Here is a 20,418-nt window from a genome sequence, read left to right as displayed (position 1 = left end):
TGTTTTATTGTGTGATGTTAGTTTTTTTATTATGTAACCTTGAGAGCGAAAACAGAGACTGCTCGTTCCCTGTTCTACAGATATGAGTTATTCCTTCTCTCGTTTTCTTTGTTAGCTCGAGTAAGAGAGGTGAATTTCCCGTTCTCCGTTTTTATACGATCACGAGTTATTCAAGCCTCCTCTTAGTATCAGAGTTGATGATAGTACGTTTAATATTATAAACGTTTTTATTGATGTGGTTACTGTTAATATAGCTAACACTATTAATAGGTACGTTAGTGTATGAGTCATTAATTGGGGTCGTTTTATACCGACACCCTTAGCTCCGAAGTTATGCTTAGCTCCGCCTTGAGTTATGCTCCGCTATATGGATACTCATTGGGTGAGAACTAGTTAACGTTCAGGAGCAGATTTTTGGAGTGCAACGGTGTAATCCGGCACTCGGACTCCGGCTGAAGCCTTTTACACACGAACCTTTGTCATGTTTGATCATAATTACACCGTTACGGCCGGCTTCACGGGAGATAACACAATCATTCATTGAGGTTAATGTTATCGTACCGGGAACGGTCACGATATCACGGTGACGGGCCTTTGCTACCGGATCTCCGGTACAAACAGAGATCAAGCAGACGGCCAGAACCGGAGTTAACAATGTGATACCGATGAAGACTTCACAGTTTCATTATTACGGTCCCTTTTTCATCGAATCTCCGGCTTCACTGGAGATAACACAAACATTCAGTATTAGAGAATGTTATCGTACCGCTGAGGATCACGTTTTCACGATGACGGACCTTTGTCACTAGTTCTCCGTTACAAACAGAGATCAATCAGACGATCAGAATCAGGGTATGAACCCCTTTTTCATAAATAATCACAATATCGTTATTACGATCCTTTTCATCGAATCTCCGGCTTAACCGGATATCGTACAGGCGATCAGCATTGAGGTTAATATTAGTTTTCCTCTGGTGTTCACGTTGTCACTATGACGGACCTTTGTACCGGGGATTGTTACCGGAGCTCCGTTACAGACAGAGCTCACTCAGACCACGGGTGGCCAATCTCTTGTTTTGCTGTAAAGGAAAGGATTTAACATGAATACAAAGTAAACTGTACTTACTTTAATGACACTTTGAATTTGCGTTGGTAATATTCATTAGCTATTCTTGAAAGTCCTAATAAAAATATATGAACATAACTATGCCTATATTTATGCATATATTTAATTCTAACTATGTATAAATATGGATAAATATCCATACAACATCGTGTTCAAATAGAAATAAATTGATTATGCCTATATTTATGCATTTTCAATTCTAACTATGCCTAAATATGAATAAATATCCATACAACATAGTGTTCAAATAGAAATAAATTGATTGTGCCTATATTTGTGCATATTCAATTCTAACTATACCTAAATATGAATAAATATTCATACAACATCGTGTTCAAATAGAAATAAATTGATTATGCCTATATTTATACATATTCAATTCTAACTATGCCTAAATATGAATAAATATCCATACAACATAGTGTTCAAATAGAAATAAGTTTCCACTCAGTACTGGGAACCAAACGTTGGCCCCTTCTAATGAAGGGCCGGGTCGAGACTAACCATGCCATGAGAGGCTATCTACTGTTCCTTGAAACTCTGGTCAGTGAACAGATGGTCAGTGAACAGATGAATCAATAGAATACTAATAGCCAGTAAATAATGTTAGACCCGGTTCTGAACGTCTGAGTCAGGGGTGGCCAACCTGTGGCGGATGCGCCAACAGTGTCACATTTCATGAATACAAGTGTCGAACTATACCCCAAAAGATAGTACATTAAATGATTTTTCTTTAAAATTGATTTTTATGAGTTGTACAGTTGATCCCAGCCTGTGAATAGGATCACTAACCAAAGTTCAAGGAACATCCAGACTTATGTCCCCTTTCTTTTACAGAAGGTTCGCCTACATGGTTCCCGTCAGGATGATGATGAATCTCTCTGGCCTGCAAGAGAGGCTCTCCGCCCTTGGTTATCAAGGTTGGGAAGAAATGCTCCATCTAGAGGTCCCTATCTCCTCAGAGTGTCCTCTCTAAGGTTGGACGACGACCCCATGGACGGGCAGGTAGGTGGGGATGAATTTTGAGCCTTCAGCTTTGCAATTACCTACGTCACCGACCTAGGACCCTTAATGGATCCTGATGTTCATGTTACCCTGCATAAACCGTGACTGCTAAAAGCAACACATTCTAGGGAAAACCAAGGGGCTATGACGGAGCTCAAAAGTATGGTAGTGAGTCAGATCCGTTCAGGAACTCAGAAGTTTCCCCCTACAGCCCCAGGCATATCGAAGTAACCTCCTTCGATAAAAACAACGCATAGAGATTTGCCTTACATGTTCCATATATAGATGGTACCATAAATCTGGATGACATAGACATCCTCCCTCTGGGGGACCTAGAATTTACTCCCAGGTACTAGAATTCCCGTTCAACGGATTCATTCGATTGAAAGAGATTGCCTTGGTTAGGTTAGACAAGGTACCGAAGGTAACAGTATTATTTCCTAAAGGGCAGGCCCGATCTGTCTGGACCAGGATGTTGTCAGTCTGGGGGTTACGATAATTCCAAGATCTGCCCTTCCAATTCGACCTACACGTTTGATGGTCTGATCGGGTTAGTTGTGGGAAATACGTTCTGTCTGAGGCCTCTATCAGACAGGAATCGATAGTCGGTTACCCACTCGTCATCACAGCCTCCCTCCGATTCGACGTCTATGCATCCAAATCCCCCTCATCAGGTGGTCTACCTCACTGATTCCCCAGGTACACAGCCCAACCCCGTTGGGATGTTTTACCTGCATACAGCCCTAGATCCGAACCCTCAGGCTCCTCTCGTGGACACCAGAGAGGAAGCTACAGGAGTAGAAGACAGTCTCGCCATCGAGACGGACCTAGAAAAAAGGGGGCTCGGAGAAGGAAAGTACCTAGATTCACCCCCTCACAACGCGGTGGTCCCGGTAGGGGGTAGACTTTACCACTTTCGAGACCATTGGACCTTCGGTCTGTGGGCTCATAGCATAATCTCTAAAGGTTTGAGGTGAAAATGGCCACAAGGTCCTCCTCCTCCACCAGTGACCTTCTCCCAGAAATCCACTCCCATCCTGGAAGAGTACACCACAGGGTTACTCAAGAAGAAGCAATCAAACGGGATCGATCACTGAAGTTCCAAAGCCACCTGTTCACAATTCCGAAGAAAGGCTTGGCGGCATTGAGAGTGGACCTGGACTTGTCAAGCTAAACTCTTACATTCTCTGCGACAAGTTCCGGATGTTGACTATCTCTCAGGTACGGACCTTACTTCCCCGTAGGACCGTCACCACCTCTGTCGATCTTACCGACGACTATTATCTTGCGCCTTTAGCTCGAAACTTCTCTTCTTATCTGGGTTTCCGCCTAAGCAGGAAAGCCTTTGTGTTCAAGACATGCCCTTTGGCCTCAACATTGATCCCAGGATATTCACAAAACTAGGAGAGAGAGTGTTAGAACAACTCAGGAACCAAGAGATACAGATCATTGCTTATCTGGCCGGTTGGCTCATTTGGGCCCGGCCGGTCATAGAAGGCAACAGAGCTACGAAGGAATTATTCCAATTTCTCGACAACCTGTGATTTTGGGTCAATCTCCAAAAAATCTCGCCTGCAACCATCAGTCCGCTTAGAATGGTTAGCCATTCAGTGGGACCTTTCGAAGCACACGTTGTCTCTCCTTTCCAAAAGGTAAGAGGAATAGTTTCCAAGATCAAAAAATTTTCTCAAACACAAACAGGTGTCCGAAGAGCCTTAGAAAGTATCCTCGGACTTTTCCAATTCACTTCAGTAACAGATCTAATAAAAGCCAAACTCAAAGACATCAATCGAGTTTGGAGAAAGAGAGCTACAGTACCTATAAGAGACATGGTCTCGAAGATCCCCTCTGTCTTGAAAATGAGACTACACCCATGGTCCGAACCGAAGGACCTCTCCAAATCGGTTCCTCTACAATTCCCACCTCCACAAGTGACATTCCATACAGCCGCGTCTCTAAGTGGATGGGGGGGATTACTCCGAACATCAGATGTTTCAGGTTCTTGGTCACTCTCCATGAAACAGTCCCATATCATTGTTCTCAAAGCCATGGCAGTGTTCTTGACCCTGAAGAGAGACTCTCCTCCGAGGTCGACCCACATCAGAGTAGTGTCAGACAGCACAGACGCAGTACACTACGTCAACAGGGGAGGATCCAAGTCACCCAACCTGAATCAGATCCTGGTCACTATCTTCGCCTGGGCAACAGAAGAGAACTGGTTCCTGTCAGCACCTCACCTAGCGGGAGGCCAGAATGTGAGAGCGGACTCACTATCCAGGACGGATCCACTGGAGTCAGAATGGTCTCTAGACATAATTTCATTCCGGTGGATACTCAGGCTCGTTCCAGGCCTCCAGGTAGATCTATTCGCAACTCAGATGAATCACTAACTTCCTTGTTATGTGACCCCAACCCTGGACCCTCGGGCTTATGCCATGGACGCATTACCCCGGGATTGGAACCATTAGAAGAAGATTTCCCTATCTCCCCCAGGGAATCTTCTAAAAACTTTTACACAAACTACGCTCCTTCCCGGGCGCAGTGGCTTTAGTACCACCTCACTGGCCAAGAACAGTTGGTTTCCTCTCCTCCTCGAGTTGAAACTCAGTCCCATCCGGATCCCGTTCCTCAAACTGACCCGAGTATCCAAACTCACTGTGTCAGATTACTCAAGGATAGCCAAAACTCTAACTTTGTGGACTACAGGAAGTTGGCAGCTCGTAGAGATGCGAACATTGAACCGGAAACGATCTCTTCATCGAATGGGACAAAAAGGGACTCGACAATTCGCCAATATGATTCGGCCGTTAACAACTAGTAGGTCCCCTAAGAGTGCAGACCATACTCGTATGTCCCCGCATTTAGCCATCTCTTTCTTGAGGTTCCTATTTGACAAAGGCCTAACAGTTAGCACTTTAACCACCATCAAGTCAGCTTTGAAGAAGATCTACCTTGTTGGGTTCAACATTAACCTAGCTGATTCCTATTTCTCATCAACCCCAAAAACATGTGCTAGGCTTCTACCTTCGGTTCGGCCACAAAAGGACTCTTGGTCTCTGAACGGTGTTCTCAAACTTGCGATGGACACGGACAATGAATCCTGCTCTTATATCACTCTTCTTAGGAAGACTTTATTTCTAACGGCTATGGCTTCAGGTGATGGAACATCAGAACTAGCAGCTCTCACGAAACCCGGAAAACATAGATTTCCTCCCTTCAGCCGAAGTACTCCTTTCCAGACAAAGCTTCCCTAGCTAAAAAATGAGGATCCGCAAAATAGGTGCTCCTCTCGGAAGATTATTCTTCATCCCCAGGATTTTTCTCCGTGTACAGTCACACTCTCAAGCCCCTTTTTAGCTAGAACTGCCACCCGCTCGTCTGGCTCCTTGGTTATCAGGGAACAAGGAGGTACTATTTCCATTCACGGTATCAGGCAACAAATCCTCTACTTCATTAAACATACTAATCCGGAATCATTTCCCCAGGCTCATGATATACGGACAGTAGATGCCTCCAACAATGATTTCCAGAACAGGGACTTTGATGATTTTAAAAAATATACGGGTTGGAAATCCCCTATGGTTGTCAAACGCCAATATCTAAAGATCTTACAGGCCCTTAAATACCCAACGATGGCAGAGGGGAGCCTTATCTCTCCCCATTAATCTCCTCTTCTTCCTTTCTTCCATCTCTTCTCTTCTCCCTCCTACCCGCCACTCACACCACGTCGCCGCTCTCCTTGGTAGTTCGTTAGCCCTATGATATTTGCCATGTTTAATTCCTATGGTTTAACTGTTATTGTAGTTACCGTTCCTTTAATGTTTAGATATACTTAGACATGTAAGGTTTGATGCCTTTTGCGATTCGACACTCAGTTGGTTCCTTGTCGTCATTATTATTTAACCTTACGTTCCCTATGTCATTTGGCTGGTTGGTAATTGGACGATTACTTTATTATATCATAGTATTGTCGTACATGGTGATTGTATTCTCCTCATTATGTTATTAATTTATTGGGCTTGGAAGGCATTCTCTGGTACTTTTTCGCCGGCCGTCACAGGTTCGACCCAGAAAAGGGATTTTGACGAAGGAAAAATCTATTTCTGGGGAGAGACCTGTGACGCCCGGCGAAACCCTTCCCGATGATTTTTGTACGGACCCACCCTTTCCTTGCCAAGCCATAAGTTCTTGCAGAAGGATGACCTAGTGAGCGCGAGTGGTGGGTGTCGGTAGGGTAACCCAACTGTATTCTCTAGGGCCTGTCACGGCCCTCCCCCTTTGATGAAGGGATTATCTAAATGGAAGACAGCCTGTGAATAGTGTTTTACAAACGCCCTTGTTAGATATACGACACCAACAAGGTGCTCGCGCGAGGGTTGTAACCTCTGCATTCCATGCTTTTAATTTTCTCTGGTATATTTGGAAGATTTATATCAGAAAAAGTACAAAGAAGGACTTTTTCGCCGGGCGTCACAGGTCTCTCCCCAGAAATAGATTTTTCCTTCGTCAAAATCCCTTTATTATTATTATTATTATTATTATTATTATTATTATTATTATTATTATTATTACTTGCTAAGCTACAACCCTAGTTGGAAAAGCAGAATGCTATAAGCCCAGGGTTCCAACAGGGAAAATAGCTTAGTGAGGAAAGGAAACAAGGAAAAATTAAATATTTTAAGAATGGTAACATTAAAATAAATATTTCCTATATAAACTATAAAAACATTAACAAAACAAGAGGAAGAGAAATAACATAGAACAATGTGCCCTAGTGTACCCTCAAGCAAGAGAACTCTAACCCAAGACAGTGGAAGACCATGGTACAGAGTGGCACTACCCAAGACTAGAGAACAATGGTTTGATTTTGGAGTTTCCTTCTCCTAGAAGAGCTGCTTACCATAGCTAAAGAGTCTCTTCTACTCTTACCAAGAGGAAAGTGGCCACTGAATGATTACAATGCAGTAGTTAACCCCTTGGGTGAGGAAGAATTGTTTAGTAATCTCAGTGTTGTCAGATGTATGAGGACAGAGGAGAATCTGTAAAGAATAAGCCAGACTATTCGGTGTATGTGTGGGCAAATGGAAAATTAACCGTAACCAGAGAGAAGAATCCAATGTAGTACTGTCTAGCCTGTCAAAGGACCCCATAATTCTCTAGCGGTAGTATCTCAACGGGTGGCTGGTGCCCTGGCCAACTTACTACCTATAAAAGATTAAAAACTCCTAATGGGAAGACCTCATCCAAGATATCTTCCAGAAATAATCCATAGTTTTCAATATTAAACTTACCCGATAATCATGTAGCTGTCAACTCCGTTGCCCGACAGAATTCTATGGAGGGATACGCCAGCTATCACAATACTAGAAGGGGGTGTACTTACCAGCGCCACCTGTGGCCAGGTACTCAAGTACTTCTTGTTGACACCTCCTCAATTATTCCTCTGTCGTGCTTCCGGCAAGACGTTCTGGGATACGCTTATGATCTTCGAGTATTTTCACGGCTAATTGGTGAAGTATTCTCTCAGATTTCGGCTGTCGCTTTACTGGAAACCTTCTTATATTAGCTAGATAGCTTTTATATAGTCCTGATTAACGGTTAACGATCTTTTGCTTGATTTTGGAACCCCCTTTGGCTAACTCTTTGGATTCAAGATGTCTGACATTTCGCAAGCCCCCTCCCATAGACGATGTAGGTCTTGCAATAGGCGTATTCCGAAGGCCTCTGTAGATCCTCACACCGCTTGTTCTGACTGTAGGGACAGGCCCTGTCAGTTAGAAAATCGATGTGAGGAATGCGCCGGACTTTCGGAATTGGAATTTGTCCGTCTTTTGAAATATTCAACTAAGTTAGAGAGAGGTAGAGTTAGGAGGAGTTCTTCTCACTCTTCACTTTTTTCCTCACCTCATGATCCCCTACCTTTTCCTACCCCTGTAGTGGCTACCCCCGAACCTACTGTTTGCCCTCCGCCTGATATGTCTGTTGTTTTGCGTGCTATTCAGGCCTTAGGCGATAAAGTAGAGTCAGTGGTAAGTGATCATAAGTCTCTGATGGCCGAAGTCAAGGAACTTAAGGTCAAGAGTGCAGTGGGTGGAATTAGTGCCAGTGCTGTGACGAGTGCTAGTGTCAGTGCAGTGCCAAGTGCTAGTGTCAGTGCCAGTGTGGTGCGTGAGGATACTTCTGTGCGAGCCAGTCGTCCTACCAGTCCGGGACCTCTTGCAAGCTCCCAAGCCCAGGGGAGAAGCAATGTCGAAGGGCATAAGGGTTCGGCAGGCCTTGTTAGGCGCACAGAAGTATCCTCGGTGGTTGCGGGCGTGTCTTCCAAAGACCGTCACTCCCACCTGCAGACGATTGAGCCCGTCTTTTTCTCGTCCGCTGATCAACTGTCAGGGAAGAAACGTTGGTCTCAGGTCTCGAGACCACTTAAACGCAGAGTCCAGTCCGCGAGCGCTCAGCCAGGTTGCAGTCATTGGCTCAGCTCTGACTCGCCGCAGTCATCTGTCGACTGCACTCCGCCCAAGAGGAGTAAGGTTCTGCCACAACAGAGCTCGACTGTTAAGGCTTTACCTCAGCCTACTGTCGTTTCTGCCGATCCCAAGTGGACTCTACTTCAGTCCATGCAAGCACAGCTTTCGGACTTGATGCGTGAGTGTCGGGCTGAGAGTGTTGCGCCTCCGCCTCCGCCTACACTCCCTCCGCCTGCTCTCGCTCCGCCTGCGCTCGCTCCGCCTGATCGCAGTACCACCTGCCAGGCGTACGATGTTGAGCCACGTTCTGAGTTTGCTGTTCCCAGTGGTGTTCAGCCTCCGCCTTCTTTAAGGCAACCTTTACAATGGGATCAGGAGGATTATACCTCTCTTCCTCCGCCTCCCCTTGCTGCTCCACCAGTGGTGCAACACTCGGTTGAGGTACAACAACCTCTCCCGTCCATGAGTCAGTCTCCTCAGCTCTCGCTGCAGCGAGCTCAACCCTCCACAAGGCAAGCACCACTACACCTTGGCCTTGCGCCTCAGGAGCCTCAGCTTGCGAGACATTTACCTTGTTCTGCGCAGCCTCAACCTCATCACGCTCCGCTCATACCACAGGAACAGGAACTTGCTACTCCGCTTCCGCCAACCGCTCAGCAAGCGCAACCCTTGGGTTCAACCACTCATGCTAGGAGTCAGCCTCCTCCACCCATGCGCCTTCCTTCTGCTTCGTCTTTTTTTCAGCCTTTGCAGTCTGAGCCTCAGGTTTTCCCTCAACAGTTACTTGAAGAGGAAACCACTAATATTGTTCCTACTCGTTCTGACTCTGCTGTTCAGCATTCTTGTCCGATCTCTTCGCTACACTCTGGTGATGAGGCGTCTGATGATGAGGAGGCTCACCTGGATCCCTCGTCAGACGTGGATGAATCCAAGCCTTCTCCACAGTCTATTGACTTTCGTAAGGTCTTGGCTCTGCTTAGGGAGGTTTACCCAGACCACTTTTTCTCTGCTATTCCCCGCTCTCCGCCATCTGAGTTTTCGCTGGGCATACAACAAGCTAAGTCCACCTATACTAAGCTAGTCCTAGCAAGGTCCTCTAAGAGAGCGTTAAGGATCTTAGGGGAGTGGCTGCAGACTAAGCAACATCTTGGCAAAACTTCTTTCATGTTCCCGCCGACTAAGCTCACTTCGAAAGCGAGCGTTTGGTATGCCACAGGAGAAGCACCAGGCTTGGGAGTACCTGCCTCTGCCCAGGCTGACTTCTCAAGTCTGGTAGACTCGCCTCGGAGAACTGCAATGAGGCGCTCTAAGGTTTGCTGGACCTTCTCAGACCTTGATCACTTACTGAAAGGAGTATTTAGAGCATTTGAGATGTTCAACTTTCTAGACTGGTGCCTGGGGGCCCTCAGCAAGAAGACCTCTCCTGCGGACAAGGATTCTGCCATGCTATTAATGTCCTGCATGGATAAGGCCATTAGGGATGGATCTGGTGAGCTTGCGTCGATGTTTGTATCAGGGGTTTTGAAGAAAAGGGAACAGCTGTGTACCTTCCTTTCCTCCAGCATTACACCTTGCCAAAGGTCACAACTCCTTTTTGCTCCGCTCTCGAAGTTCCTCTTCCCCGAAGAGCTGGTTAAGGACTTGTCTGCTGCCCTGATACAAAAGGACACACACGATCTTGTAGCCTCATCGGCTCGTAAGTCTAAGGTTGCTACCTCAGTCCCCAAGACTTATCGCTCCCCAGTGGCTGATACCCCTGCTACGAGGTTCATACCGCCCTTTCGTGGTAGAGCCCCCAGCCGAGGAAGCTCCCGTCCAGACTCTTACAGGAGCAAGTCTAGGAAAGGCTCCAAGACATCTAAAGGAAAAAACTGACTCTCCGCATCTCCAGACAGCAGTAGGAGCCAGACTCAAGATCTTCTGGCGAGCCTGGGAGAAGAGAGGTGCAGACGCACAGTCTGTCAGTTGGCTGAGGAACGGTTACAGGATTCCATTCTGCCTCAAACCACCTCTGACCACATCGCCCATCAACCTCTCTCCCAACTACAAAGAAGAGGACAAGAGGCTAGCATTGCACCAGGAGGTGTCGCTACTTGTGCAGAAGAAGGCAGTGGTTATAGTCCGGGACCATCAATCCCCGGGCTTCTACAACCGTCTCTTTCTTGTGGCCAAGAAGACAGGAGGTTGGAGACCGGTGCTGGACGTCAGCGCGCTCAACGCGTATGTCACCAAGCAGACGTTCACGATGGAGACGACGAAGTCGGTCTTAGCAGCGGTCAGGCAGGAGGACTGGATGGTCTCGTTGGACTTGAAAGATGCCTACTTTCACGTTCCTATTCATCCAGACTCCCAACCTTTCCTGAGATTCGTTTTTGGAAAGGTTGTCTACCAATTCCAAGCCCTGTGTTTTGGCCTAAGCACAGCTCCTATGGTGTTCACTCATCTGATGAGGAATATAGCAAAATTCCTACACTTATCGGACATCAGAGCCTCCCTCTACTTAGACGACTGGCTGTTGAGAGCCTCCACGAGTCGTCGCTGTCTGGAGAATCTCAACTGGACTTTGGACTTAATCAGAGAACTGGGTCTGTTAGTCAACATAGAAAAGTCTCAGCTCATTCCCTCCCAATCCATTGTGTACCTGGGAATGGAGATTCGGAGTCAGGATTTTCGGGCTTTTCCATCGGCCCCCAGGATAAGCCAAGCCCTAGAGTGCATCATGAGCATGCTGAAGAGGAGCAGTTGCTCGGTGAGACAGTGGATGAGTCTCACAGGGACCCTTTCATCACTGGCCCTGTTCGTCGAGCTAGGGAGACTCCACCTCCGCCCTCTTCAATTCCATCTTGCAGCTCATTGGGACAAGGGTTCGACTCTCGAAGCAGTCTCTATCCCAATCACCCAAGAGATGAAGACCACTCTCCTGTGGTGGAAGCACAATCTCCTTCTCAGGGAGGGCCTATCTTTGGCTATTCAGACCCCCAATCTTCATCTCTTCTCAGATGCATCGGACTCGGGCTGGGGTGCGACCTTGAACGGACGGGAATGCTCGGGAACGTGGAACGAGGAACAAGGATTACTCCACATCAACTGCAAGGAGCTACTAGCAGTTCATTTAGCCCTGTTGAACTTCAAGTCCCTCCTGCTAGGCAAAGTGGTGGAGGTGAACTCAGACAATACCACAGCCTTGGCTTACATCTCCAAGCAAGGAGGGACCCATTCGAGGAGCCTATACGAGATCGCAAGGGACCTCCTCATTTGGTCAAGAGGTCTAAACCTCACTCTGGTCACGAGGTTCATTCAGGGCGATATGAACGTCTCAGCAGATCGCCTAAGCAGAAGGAATCAGGTCATTCCCACGGAATGGACCCTCCACAAGAGTGTGTGCAACAGACTTTGGACCTTGTGGGGTCAACCTACCATAGATCTGTTTGCCACCTCCCTAACCAAGAGGCTTCCGCTGTACTGTTCCCCTGTTCCAGACCCTGCAGCAGTTCATGTGGATGCTTTTCTACTGAACTGGTCCCATCTCGACCTGTACGCATTCCCACCGTTCAAGATAATAAACAAAGTTCTGCAGAAATTCATCTCGCACGAAGGGACACGGCTGACGCTGGTTGCTCCCCTTTGGCCTGCAAGAGAATGGTTCACAGAGGTACTTCAATGGCTAGTCGACATCCCCAGGACTCTACCCCTAAGAGTGGACCTTCTACGTCAACCTCACGTAGACAGGTTGCACCCAAACCTCCACGCTCTTCGGCTGACTGCCTTCAGACTGTCGAAAAATTCGCTAGAGCTAGAGGCTTTTCGAAGGAGGCAGCCAGTGCGATTGCCAGAGCAAGAAGGGTTTCCACTCGTAGAGTCTACCAGTCTAAGTGGGAGGTCTTCCGAAGCTGGTGTAGAGCCAATTCAATATCCTCTACCAATACCTCTGTGACCCAAATAGCTGACTTCCTTCTACATCTTAGGAATGAGAGATCCCTTTCAGCCCCTACGATTAAAGGGTATAGGAGTATGTTGGCTTCAGTTCTCCGCCACAGAGGTTTGGACCTTTCTTCCAACAAGGACCTTCAAGACATTCTTAAGTCTTTTGAGACGTCTAAAGAGCGTCGTCTATCCACTCCAGGCTGGAACCTAGACGTAGTCTTAAGGTTCCTTATGTCACCTAGGTTCGAACCTCTCCAGTCAGCTTCCTTCAAGGACCTTACCCTCAAGACTCTTTTTCTCGTCTGCCTTGCAACAGCTAAGAGAGTCAGTGAGGTTCATGCCTTCAGCAAGAACATTGGTTTCACGACCGAATCTGCAACATGTTCTTTTCAGCTCGGATTCCTAGCAAAGAACGAACTTCCTTCACGTCCTTGGCCTAGATCGTTTGAAATACCTAGCCTCTCCAACATGGTAGGTAACGAACTAGAGAGAGTTCTTTGCCCTGTCAGAGCTCTCAAATATTATCTTAAGAGGTCTAAACCTATTCGAGGACAGTCAGAAGCCTTATGGTGTGCCATCAAGAAACCTTCGAGGCCCATGTCCAAGAATGGGGTTTCATATTATATAAGGCTTCTGATTAGAGAAGCCCACTCTCACTTAAAGGAGGAAGACCTTGCATTGCTGAAGGTAAGGACCCACGAAGTAAGAGCCGTAGCTACTTCGATGGCCTTTAATAAAAACCGTTCTCTGCAGAGCATAATGGATGCAACCTATTGGAGGAGCAAGTCAGTGTTTGCATCATTTTATCTTAAAGATGTCCAGTCTCTTTACGAGAACTGCTACACCCTGGGACCATTCGTAGCAGCGAGTGCAGTAGTAGGTGAGGGCTCAGCCACTACATTCCCTTAATCCCATAACCTTTTTTAACCTTTCTCTTGAATGCTTTTATTGTTGTTTTTATGGTTGTTACGGTAGGCTAAGAAGCCTTCCGCATCCTTTTGATTTGGCGGGTGGTCTATTCATTCTTGAGAAGCGCCTGGGTTAGAGGTTTTGTAGAGGTCCTTTAGTAGGGGTTGCAACCCCATATACTTTGGCACCTTTGGGTTGATTCAGCCTCCAAGAGGAACGCTGCGCTCAGTAAGGAAGACGAACTTAAAAAAGAGGCAGAGTAACGGTTCAATTCGACTTCCTTACCAGGTACTTATTATTTCATTGTTATTTGAGATAACTGTTATATGAAATATGGGATACTTAGCTATCCTTTAATCTTGTACACTGGTTTTCACCCACCCCCCTGGGTGTGAATCAGCTACATGATTATCGGGTAAGTTTAATATTGAAAAATGTTATTTTTATTAGTAAAATAAATTTTTGAATATACTTACCCGATAATCATGATTTAATCGACCCTCCCTTCCTCCCCATAGAGAACCAGTGGACCGAGGAATAATTGAGGAGGTGTCAACAAGAAGTACTTGAGTACCTGGCCACAGGTGGCGCTGGTAAGTACACCCCCTTCTAGTATTGTGATAGCTGGCGTATCCCTCCATAGAATTCTGTCGGGCAACGGAGTTGACAGCTACATGATTATCGGGTAAGTATATTCAAAAATTTATTTTACTAATAAAAATAACATTTTTCTCCTCCATTTTGCAATGGAATTGTCAGGGTTTAAGGGCCAAATATAAAAAACTGAAGCTCCTAATTCATGAACATTCCCTCATAATTGTATGTCTACAGGAAAGTATGCTTGATGCTAACACTCATTGTTCTCGAGAGTATGTTAGCTATAGAACACCATATAATCAATAAGCAGGGAGCCATGGTGGAAGTCTCATGTACGTTCGTCGAGATGTTCCCCAAATGCCTTTGTCTATTCGTACACCCCTGCAGGCAGTGGTTGTACAAATTGATATAGGGAGAAAATATACAATTTGGTCTCGGTACTTGCCTCCAAATGATAATATTTTGCATGATAATTTAGTAGAGGTCATTCAACGACTCCCTCAACCTTTTCTCTTACTGGGAGATATGAATGGTAGACATCTTTATGTGGTGATGTTTTAGCAAACACAAGGGGCAATATTATATCAATTGTGGAAAATGAGGATGTCAGGCTCCTTAATACAGGAGAGCCCACACCTTTTCATGTCCAGACAGGTACGTTGTTATGTATTGACCTATCAATCGCAAGTCTAACTGCCTTCTCGACATTGATTGGAGGACATTAGATGATTGGCATACTAGTGATCATGCACCAATCTTTATAAACCAACAATGGTCCACCTTTACAGAGATCCCCACAATGGAATCTTAACAAGGCGGACTGGGATAGATTTTGTGAGCTAAGCGAAATTGAAGGGAATGCAGAACAGTTTGAAAATATTGATGATGCCATAGACTATTGAATGGAACCCTTCATACAGCAGGAATTAATTAAATTCCCCAAACAACAGGGTTATTAAAATGACGACCAGTCCCCTGGTGGTCTTCAGAACTAACTGCCCTGCATAGAGCCACAAGAAGGTTTATAACTCGATTACACAGACGCCGTACTGAGGAGAATTTAACTATATACAATAAATGTAGAGCACAGTTCCATTGTGCCATAAAAGAAGATAGGCGCCAGTCTTGGGTGTCCTTTGTTTCCTCCATTAACAGTAGAACACCACCATCTTCTGTATGGAGGAAAGTAAAAAAGATAGCAGGCAAATTTACCCCCAAACCACTACCAGTGTTGAGGGTGAATGATCAGTATGTTACAGGAGCAACCGAGGTTAGGAATGGGGCCTGGCTGCTCATTTCTCAAATGTATCATGCAAGTGTGAAGCAGTTCCAGGTTACCCGTTTAGGAGCATTGAAGAAAAGAAAATATTAAATTTTGCAACTTCAGGGTAAGAGTCATACAATTCTTTTACCGAGAGAATTTGATTCTGCACTTTCTACATGTAATGATACAGCTCCTGGACCCGATGGAATTCCATATGCCATGAAACATGTACCTGTTAATACCAAGTTATTTATTTTAAGCATTAGTAATAGAATATGGCATGATCATAGTTATCCAAGTGTTTGGGAACTCTATTATTCTAGCCTTTTTAAAACCCAGAAAGAGTAAGTTTTTTTAGCTGCAAACTATTGACCAATTACATTGGCATCTTGTTTATGTAAGATCATGGAGAAGATGGTCAATGGAAGCCTGATATGGTACCTGGAAAAGAAGGGTATTTTATCACCTATCCAGTGTGGATTTAGGAAAATGCACTCAACGACTGATGTGTTGATACGACTTGAGTTCTCTATTTGTGAAGCCTTTGCTTCCAAACAGCACCATGTAACAGTGTTTTTTTACCTTGAAAAGGCATATGACTGCATGGAGATATGGTATACTTAAAACCATACCATTACTTGGGATTACGAGGAGCGCTAGCATTGTTCATTCAATCATTTGTTTCGCAAAGATTTTTTCAAGTGAATGTGGGGGAAACCCTATCTGAGACGAAATGTCAGGAAGGAGTTACCCAGGGTAGTATACTAAGTGTAACTTTATCTGCACTAGCCATTAATGAGATATCCTCGGTCATTCCTCAAAATATTGTCTCGACACTATTTGTGGATGATCTCTCCATATCATTTGCTGGAACTAGAATGGTAATGGTTGAGAGAAAACTTCAAAGCACAATTGATAAAATTATTTAGTTGGCTGATATAAATGGGTTTAAGTTTTCGACAAGCAAAACTACTGCTGTTCATTTTTGTACTATGCGAGGATTACATCCAGATCCGGATATATACATCAAAGGTCAACAGATCTCATGTAAGTGAAGCTAGATTTCTAGGGTTATTTGATTGTAGACTTACATGGGTTCCTCACATGAGAGCCTTAAAAGTAAAATGTCTTGAGGCTCTGAATCTTTTAAAAGTTTTATCTTTTACATCATGGGGGCTGACTGCAAAACTTTTAAAGTTATACAAGTCCTTAATTTTTCAAAAATTAATTATAGATGAGAAATATACTCCTCAGCCACCCCAAGCCGACTAAAGATTCTAGATTCTATACACCATGCTGGTATCCGATTGTCCACAGGAGCCTTGAGAACTTCGCCTATCCCAGGCCTCATTGTTGAAGGTGGAGAATTACCTTTAGACCTTTACCGGAAGTCTTCAATTGTTCGGTATTGGTGTATGTTGAAAAGACTTCCTAATTCTTTAGCCTGTCAGACTGTAAACTATGTAAGGCATCGTAGATATTTTGAGTTGCACCCAAAATCTCCTCAACCTTATGTTCCAGGTAAAAACATGAGTAGATAGTCTAGATATAGGTAGAAATAGTATTCCCATGTAGGATATCATCAACCCCTCCATGGAAATTACCAGAGATATCTTTTTGTAAATATTTTGTTGGTATTAAAAAGAGCACAACTGACTTAGAAGCCAGGTCGCTCTTTATGGAACATGTTGAAGAACATAGAGATTCTACTTTTATATATATTGAAGGCTCCAAATCCGATGCTGGCGTTGGAATTGGAGTATATAGTAGTGATTTTAATTGTAGAGGTGCTCTTCCTGTACCATCCTCTATATTTACTGCCGAATTATATGGCATACTAACCGCTATTGAGAAAATAGAGTTGAAAGACGAGAGCAATCTTACCATTTTTAGTGATGCAAGGAGTGTCCTACAGGCTTTAGAAGTTTTTAATTCCAATAACCTTTAGTTTTAAAGATTTTAGTGTGGGTTTTTATTATTGGAATGAGGGATGTAACAGTTCGATTTTGTTGGGTTCTAGCACATGTAGGTGTCTGGAAATGAGAAGGCAGATTTACTGACAAAGAATACTGTATCCGAGTTGCTACCAAGAAGGTATCCCATTCTTTGTAATGATTCTTTACCTAGCATTAAGAAGTTGATTTATAATGATTGGCAACAATATTGGGATATAGTTTGGTTCTAAATAGGATGAGAAAAATAATGAATGTTATATCCCTTTGGAGATGTAACATGATGCCCCGAAAGTGGGAGACTACTCTTTGTCGTCTCCGCATTGGTCACACTCGGTTGACACACGAATTTCTGCTAAAGGGTCAACACCAACCGTATTACGATGACTGTTTGGTACCTTTAACAGTGAGGCAATTGTTGACCGAATGAACCAATTATAGCAACTTAAGAAATAGATATCTGTTTGAGGCTCAAGGTGAGGATGGCAGGTTCATCCTTGCCTAGATTCTTGTACATGATGTGTCCTACTATGTGAGTGGCAATTTTATTATTATTATTATTATTAATTGGTAAGCTACAACCCTTGTTGGAAAAGAAAGATGCTATAAGCCAAGGGGCCCCAACAGGGAAAATAGCCCAGTGAGGAAAGGAAACAAGGAAAAATTAAATATTTTAAGAACAGTAACAACATTAAAATAAATATTTCCTATATAAACTATAACTACTTTAACAAAACAAGGGGAAGAGAAATTAGATTGAATAGTGTGCCAGAGTGTACCCTCAAGCAAGAGAACCCTAACCCAAGACTGGAAGACCATGGTACAGAGGCCTTGGCACTACCCAAGACTAGAGAATAGTGGCTTGATTTTGGAGTGTCCTTCTCCTAGAAGAGCTGCTTACCATAGCTAAAGAGTCTTCTACCCGTATCAAGAGGAAAATAGCCACTGAACAATTACAGTGGAGTAGTTAACCCCTTGGGTGAAGAAGAATTGTTTGGTAATCTCAGTGTTGTCAGCTGTATGAGGACAGAATAGGCCAGACTATTCGGTGTCTGTGTAGGCAAAGGGAAAGACCCGTAACTAGAGGGAAGGATCCAATGTAGTACTGTCTGGCCAGTTAAAGGACCCTATAACTCTCTAGTGGTAGTATCTCAATGGGTGGCTGGTACCCTGGTCAACCTACTACCTTTTAGATTTATTTCAGAAGTAGGTCTTCTGAAAAATATTTAACTTTTATGGTTTTAATTGAATATTCTTTTATTTTTTATATGTAATAAATGATATTGGCATCAATGACCTTAAATGGCAGGATGCCAGGAAACTTTAAATCAATCAATATTGCCATTAGACCCAGCAGAGTCAGCCTTAGCCCAAGGCATAACAGTCGAAAAACTTGCAGTACAGCCAAGAATGTTTTGGGCTGCTGATGCTGGTACCTTGAAAATAGTTGTGACTTTCCATTGTGCAATAGTTCCAAATTGAGGGAATCACTATTTGCAAAAGAATAAAATGGGAATACAATTAATACATTAATCATTACAGCAAGATTTAAAGGAATTACAATGAAAAGTTAAAGATGACTACAAGGCAATTATGTAAAATAATAAAGGGAATAATTGCAAAATGTAGTAGCAAGGATGAAAATTTGTTTACACCATGTCAAACAAACAGTCCAGTAACTGCCACAAAAACTTTCTTTTATTGCTGGCGAATTGAGGATCATCATTTGGAGTGTTTAAAGGAATTTCTAACCACAGGAAAGGCAGATGTAAATAGATTTAATGTTTTATGTCTGTGAAACAAAATCTTTCAAAATTTGTGATATTCTGATTGCAGATGAATATTTACATTATATGTGTCTTAATTTCAGGCTGCTAAGCATGAACTTCCAACTTTTCATTACTTCATGAGATGCTTGATCAATGCAAGATCTGGGGAATCGCTTATTTTCCACATGGAGAAGTGGATTCCAGGATGTGGTATTGATTATATAAAGGTGAGTCTTAGAAAATATTAGGCAGATTTTATAATTACTGTATTATTGTTATTGTTAACACATGCCAAGGCCAGAGGAACCAATAAGTAAAGCAGTTGCTCAGTATGGAAGGAGAATTGGGAACTAGAAAATAAACCATAATTTAGGTCTAACAGAGAAAAACAAGGTAGATATCAAAGTAAAATATATAAAAAAGAAACTATGATGTGATGCTAACAACAGCCTAAACTATACTAAATCTAAATAGAATTTTGATAATAAAATTTATTTTTTTACTCACTTGCTGTTCATATTTAAATTTGTTGTATATTGAACATAACCCCTAAGAAACAAAAAAAATCTGTTTTATTCTCTTCAAGAGTTCAGCATCTCTTGCCCATCAAGGTGACATCGGGGAACTAATGATAACTCACGGTGTGGCTAGGTGGCCTGCCGTCTTCAATCTATGAAGTTGAAATTAATATCATATTCTTTTGACACCCTTATCCACTGGGAGGAGGGTAGGCATACATATGAACAGGTGGGGATGCATATAAACATCAGGCGAGTATAGGAATAAATTTTATTGTTAAATATTCATTTCTATGAACCTCTCCCGATATTCATATTGCTGACTACACACTGATGAAGGTGAGTCATGAGAGAAAGAGGTAGAAAATTGGGTGTTAAAATACACTTTTATATGTCTCGTTACTTAACCGTAGCAACTAAGGTTTTAACTTTAGGCTCCAGATTGTGTTTCTGAAGTGGTTCTTACATGAATATAAACCATTTGATCTTTACTTATAGGAGACTGAGTGCAGCGATGGGTCGAATACGGCAATTAAAACTTTTAACAAGGTGTAAATAACTAGCTGGTAGTGGGGAGGCTACTTAGCCCACCCTCTCCAGCTCACTACAACCTCAATTGGATTTCAGCCGTCAGAGAGTGAACTTGTTCTTCTGTTGGAAACTTGGCAGTTTTTGCTTTGTTTACTTAGAAAATTTTCTAATTTTTTTTTCTTCCAGCTTATGTGTCTGCGTGTGATTGCTCATCATTCAGACATCCTTTGCAGACTATCCTTCATGTTTTATTTTTCGGAGGTTGGAAGCCCTTCACTTGGGGATACCTGGTTCTCCTTCGGAGAACAAGCTTTGAGATTTTATGGAGGAGAAACATTGTTTGCAGTCCATCATTC

At 43.7% G+C, this 20,418-nt stretch overlaps 1 protein-coding gene across 1 annotated transcript in view; it reads left to right on the top strand.

Annotated features, from left to right (window-relative positions):
• The window catches only part of mtTFB2 (mitochondrial transcription factor B2), a 59,568-nt gene that overhangs the window by 31,448 nt on the left and 7,702 nt on the right, over positions 1-20,418 (top strand). Inside the window, exon 3 of the mRNA XM_068367244.1 lies at positions 19,115-19,240. Coding sequence (XP_068223345.1) covers positions 19,115-19,240 — 126 coding nt within the window. The remainder of the gene's footprint in view (positions 1-19,114; positions 19,241-20,418) is intronic.

Source organism: Palaemon carinicauda, chromosome 45, assembly GCF_036898095.1.
Source record: "Palaemon carinicauda isolate YSFRI2023 chromosome 45, ASM3689809v2, whole genome shotgun sequence".
Classification (NCBI taxonomy): Eukaryota; Metazoa; Arthropoda; class Malacostraca; order Decapoda; family Palaemonidae; genus Palaemon; species Palaemon carinicauda.
The sequence above is the reverse complement of the archived record's forward strand: the minus strand, read 5'-3'. Positions and strand labels throughout refer to the sequence as shown.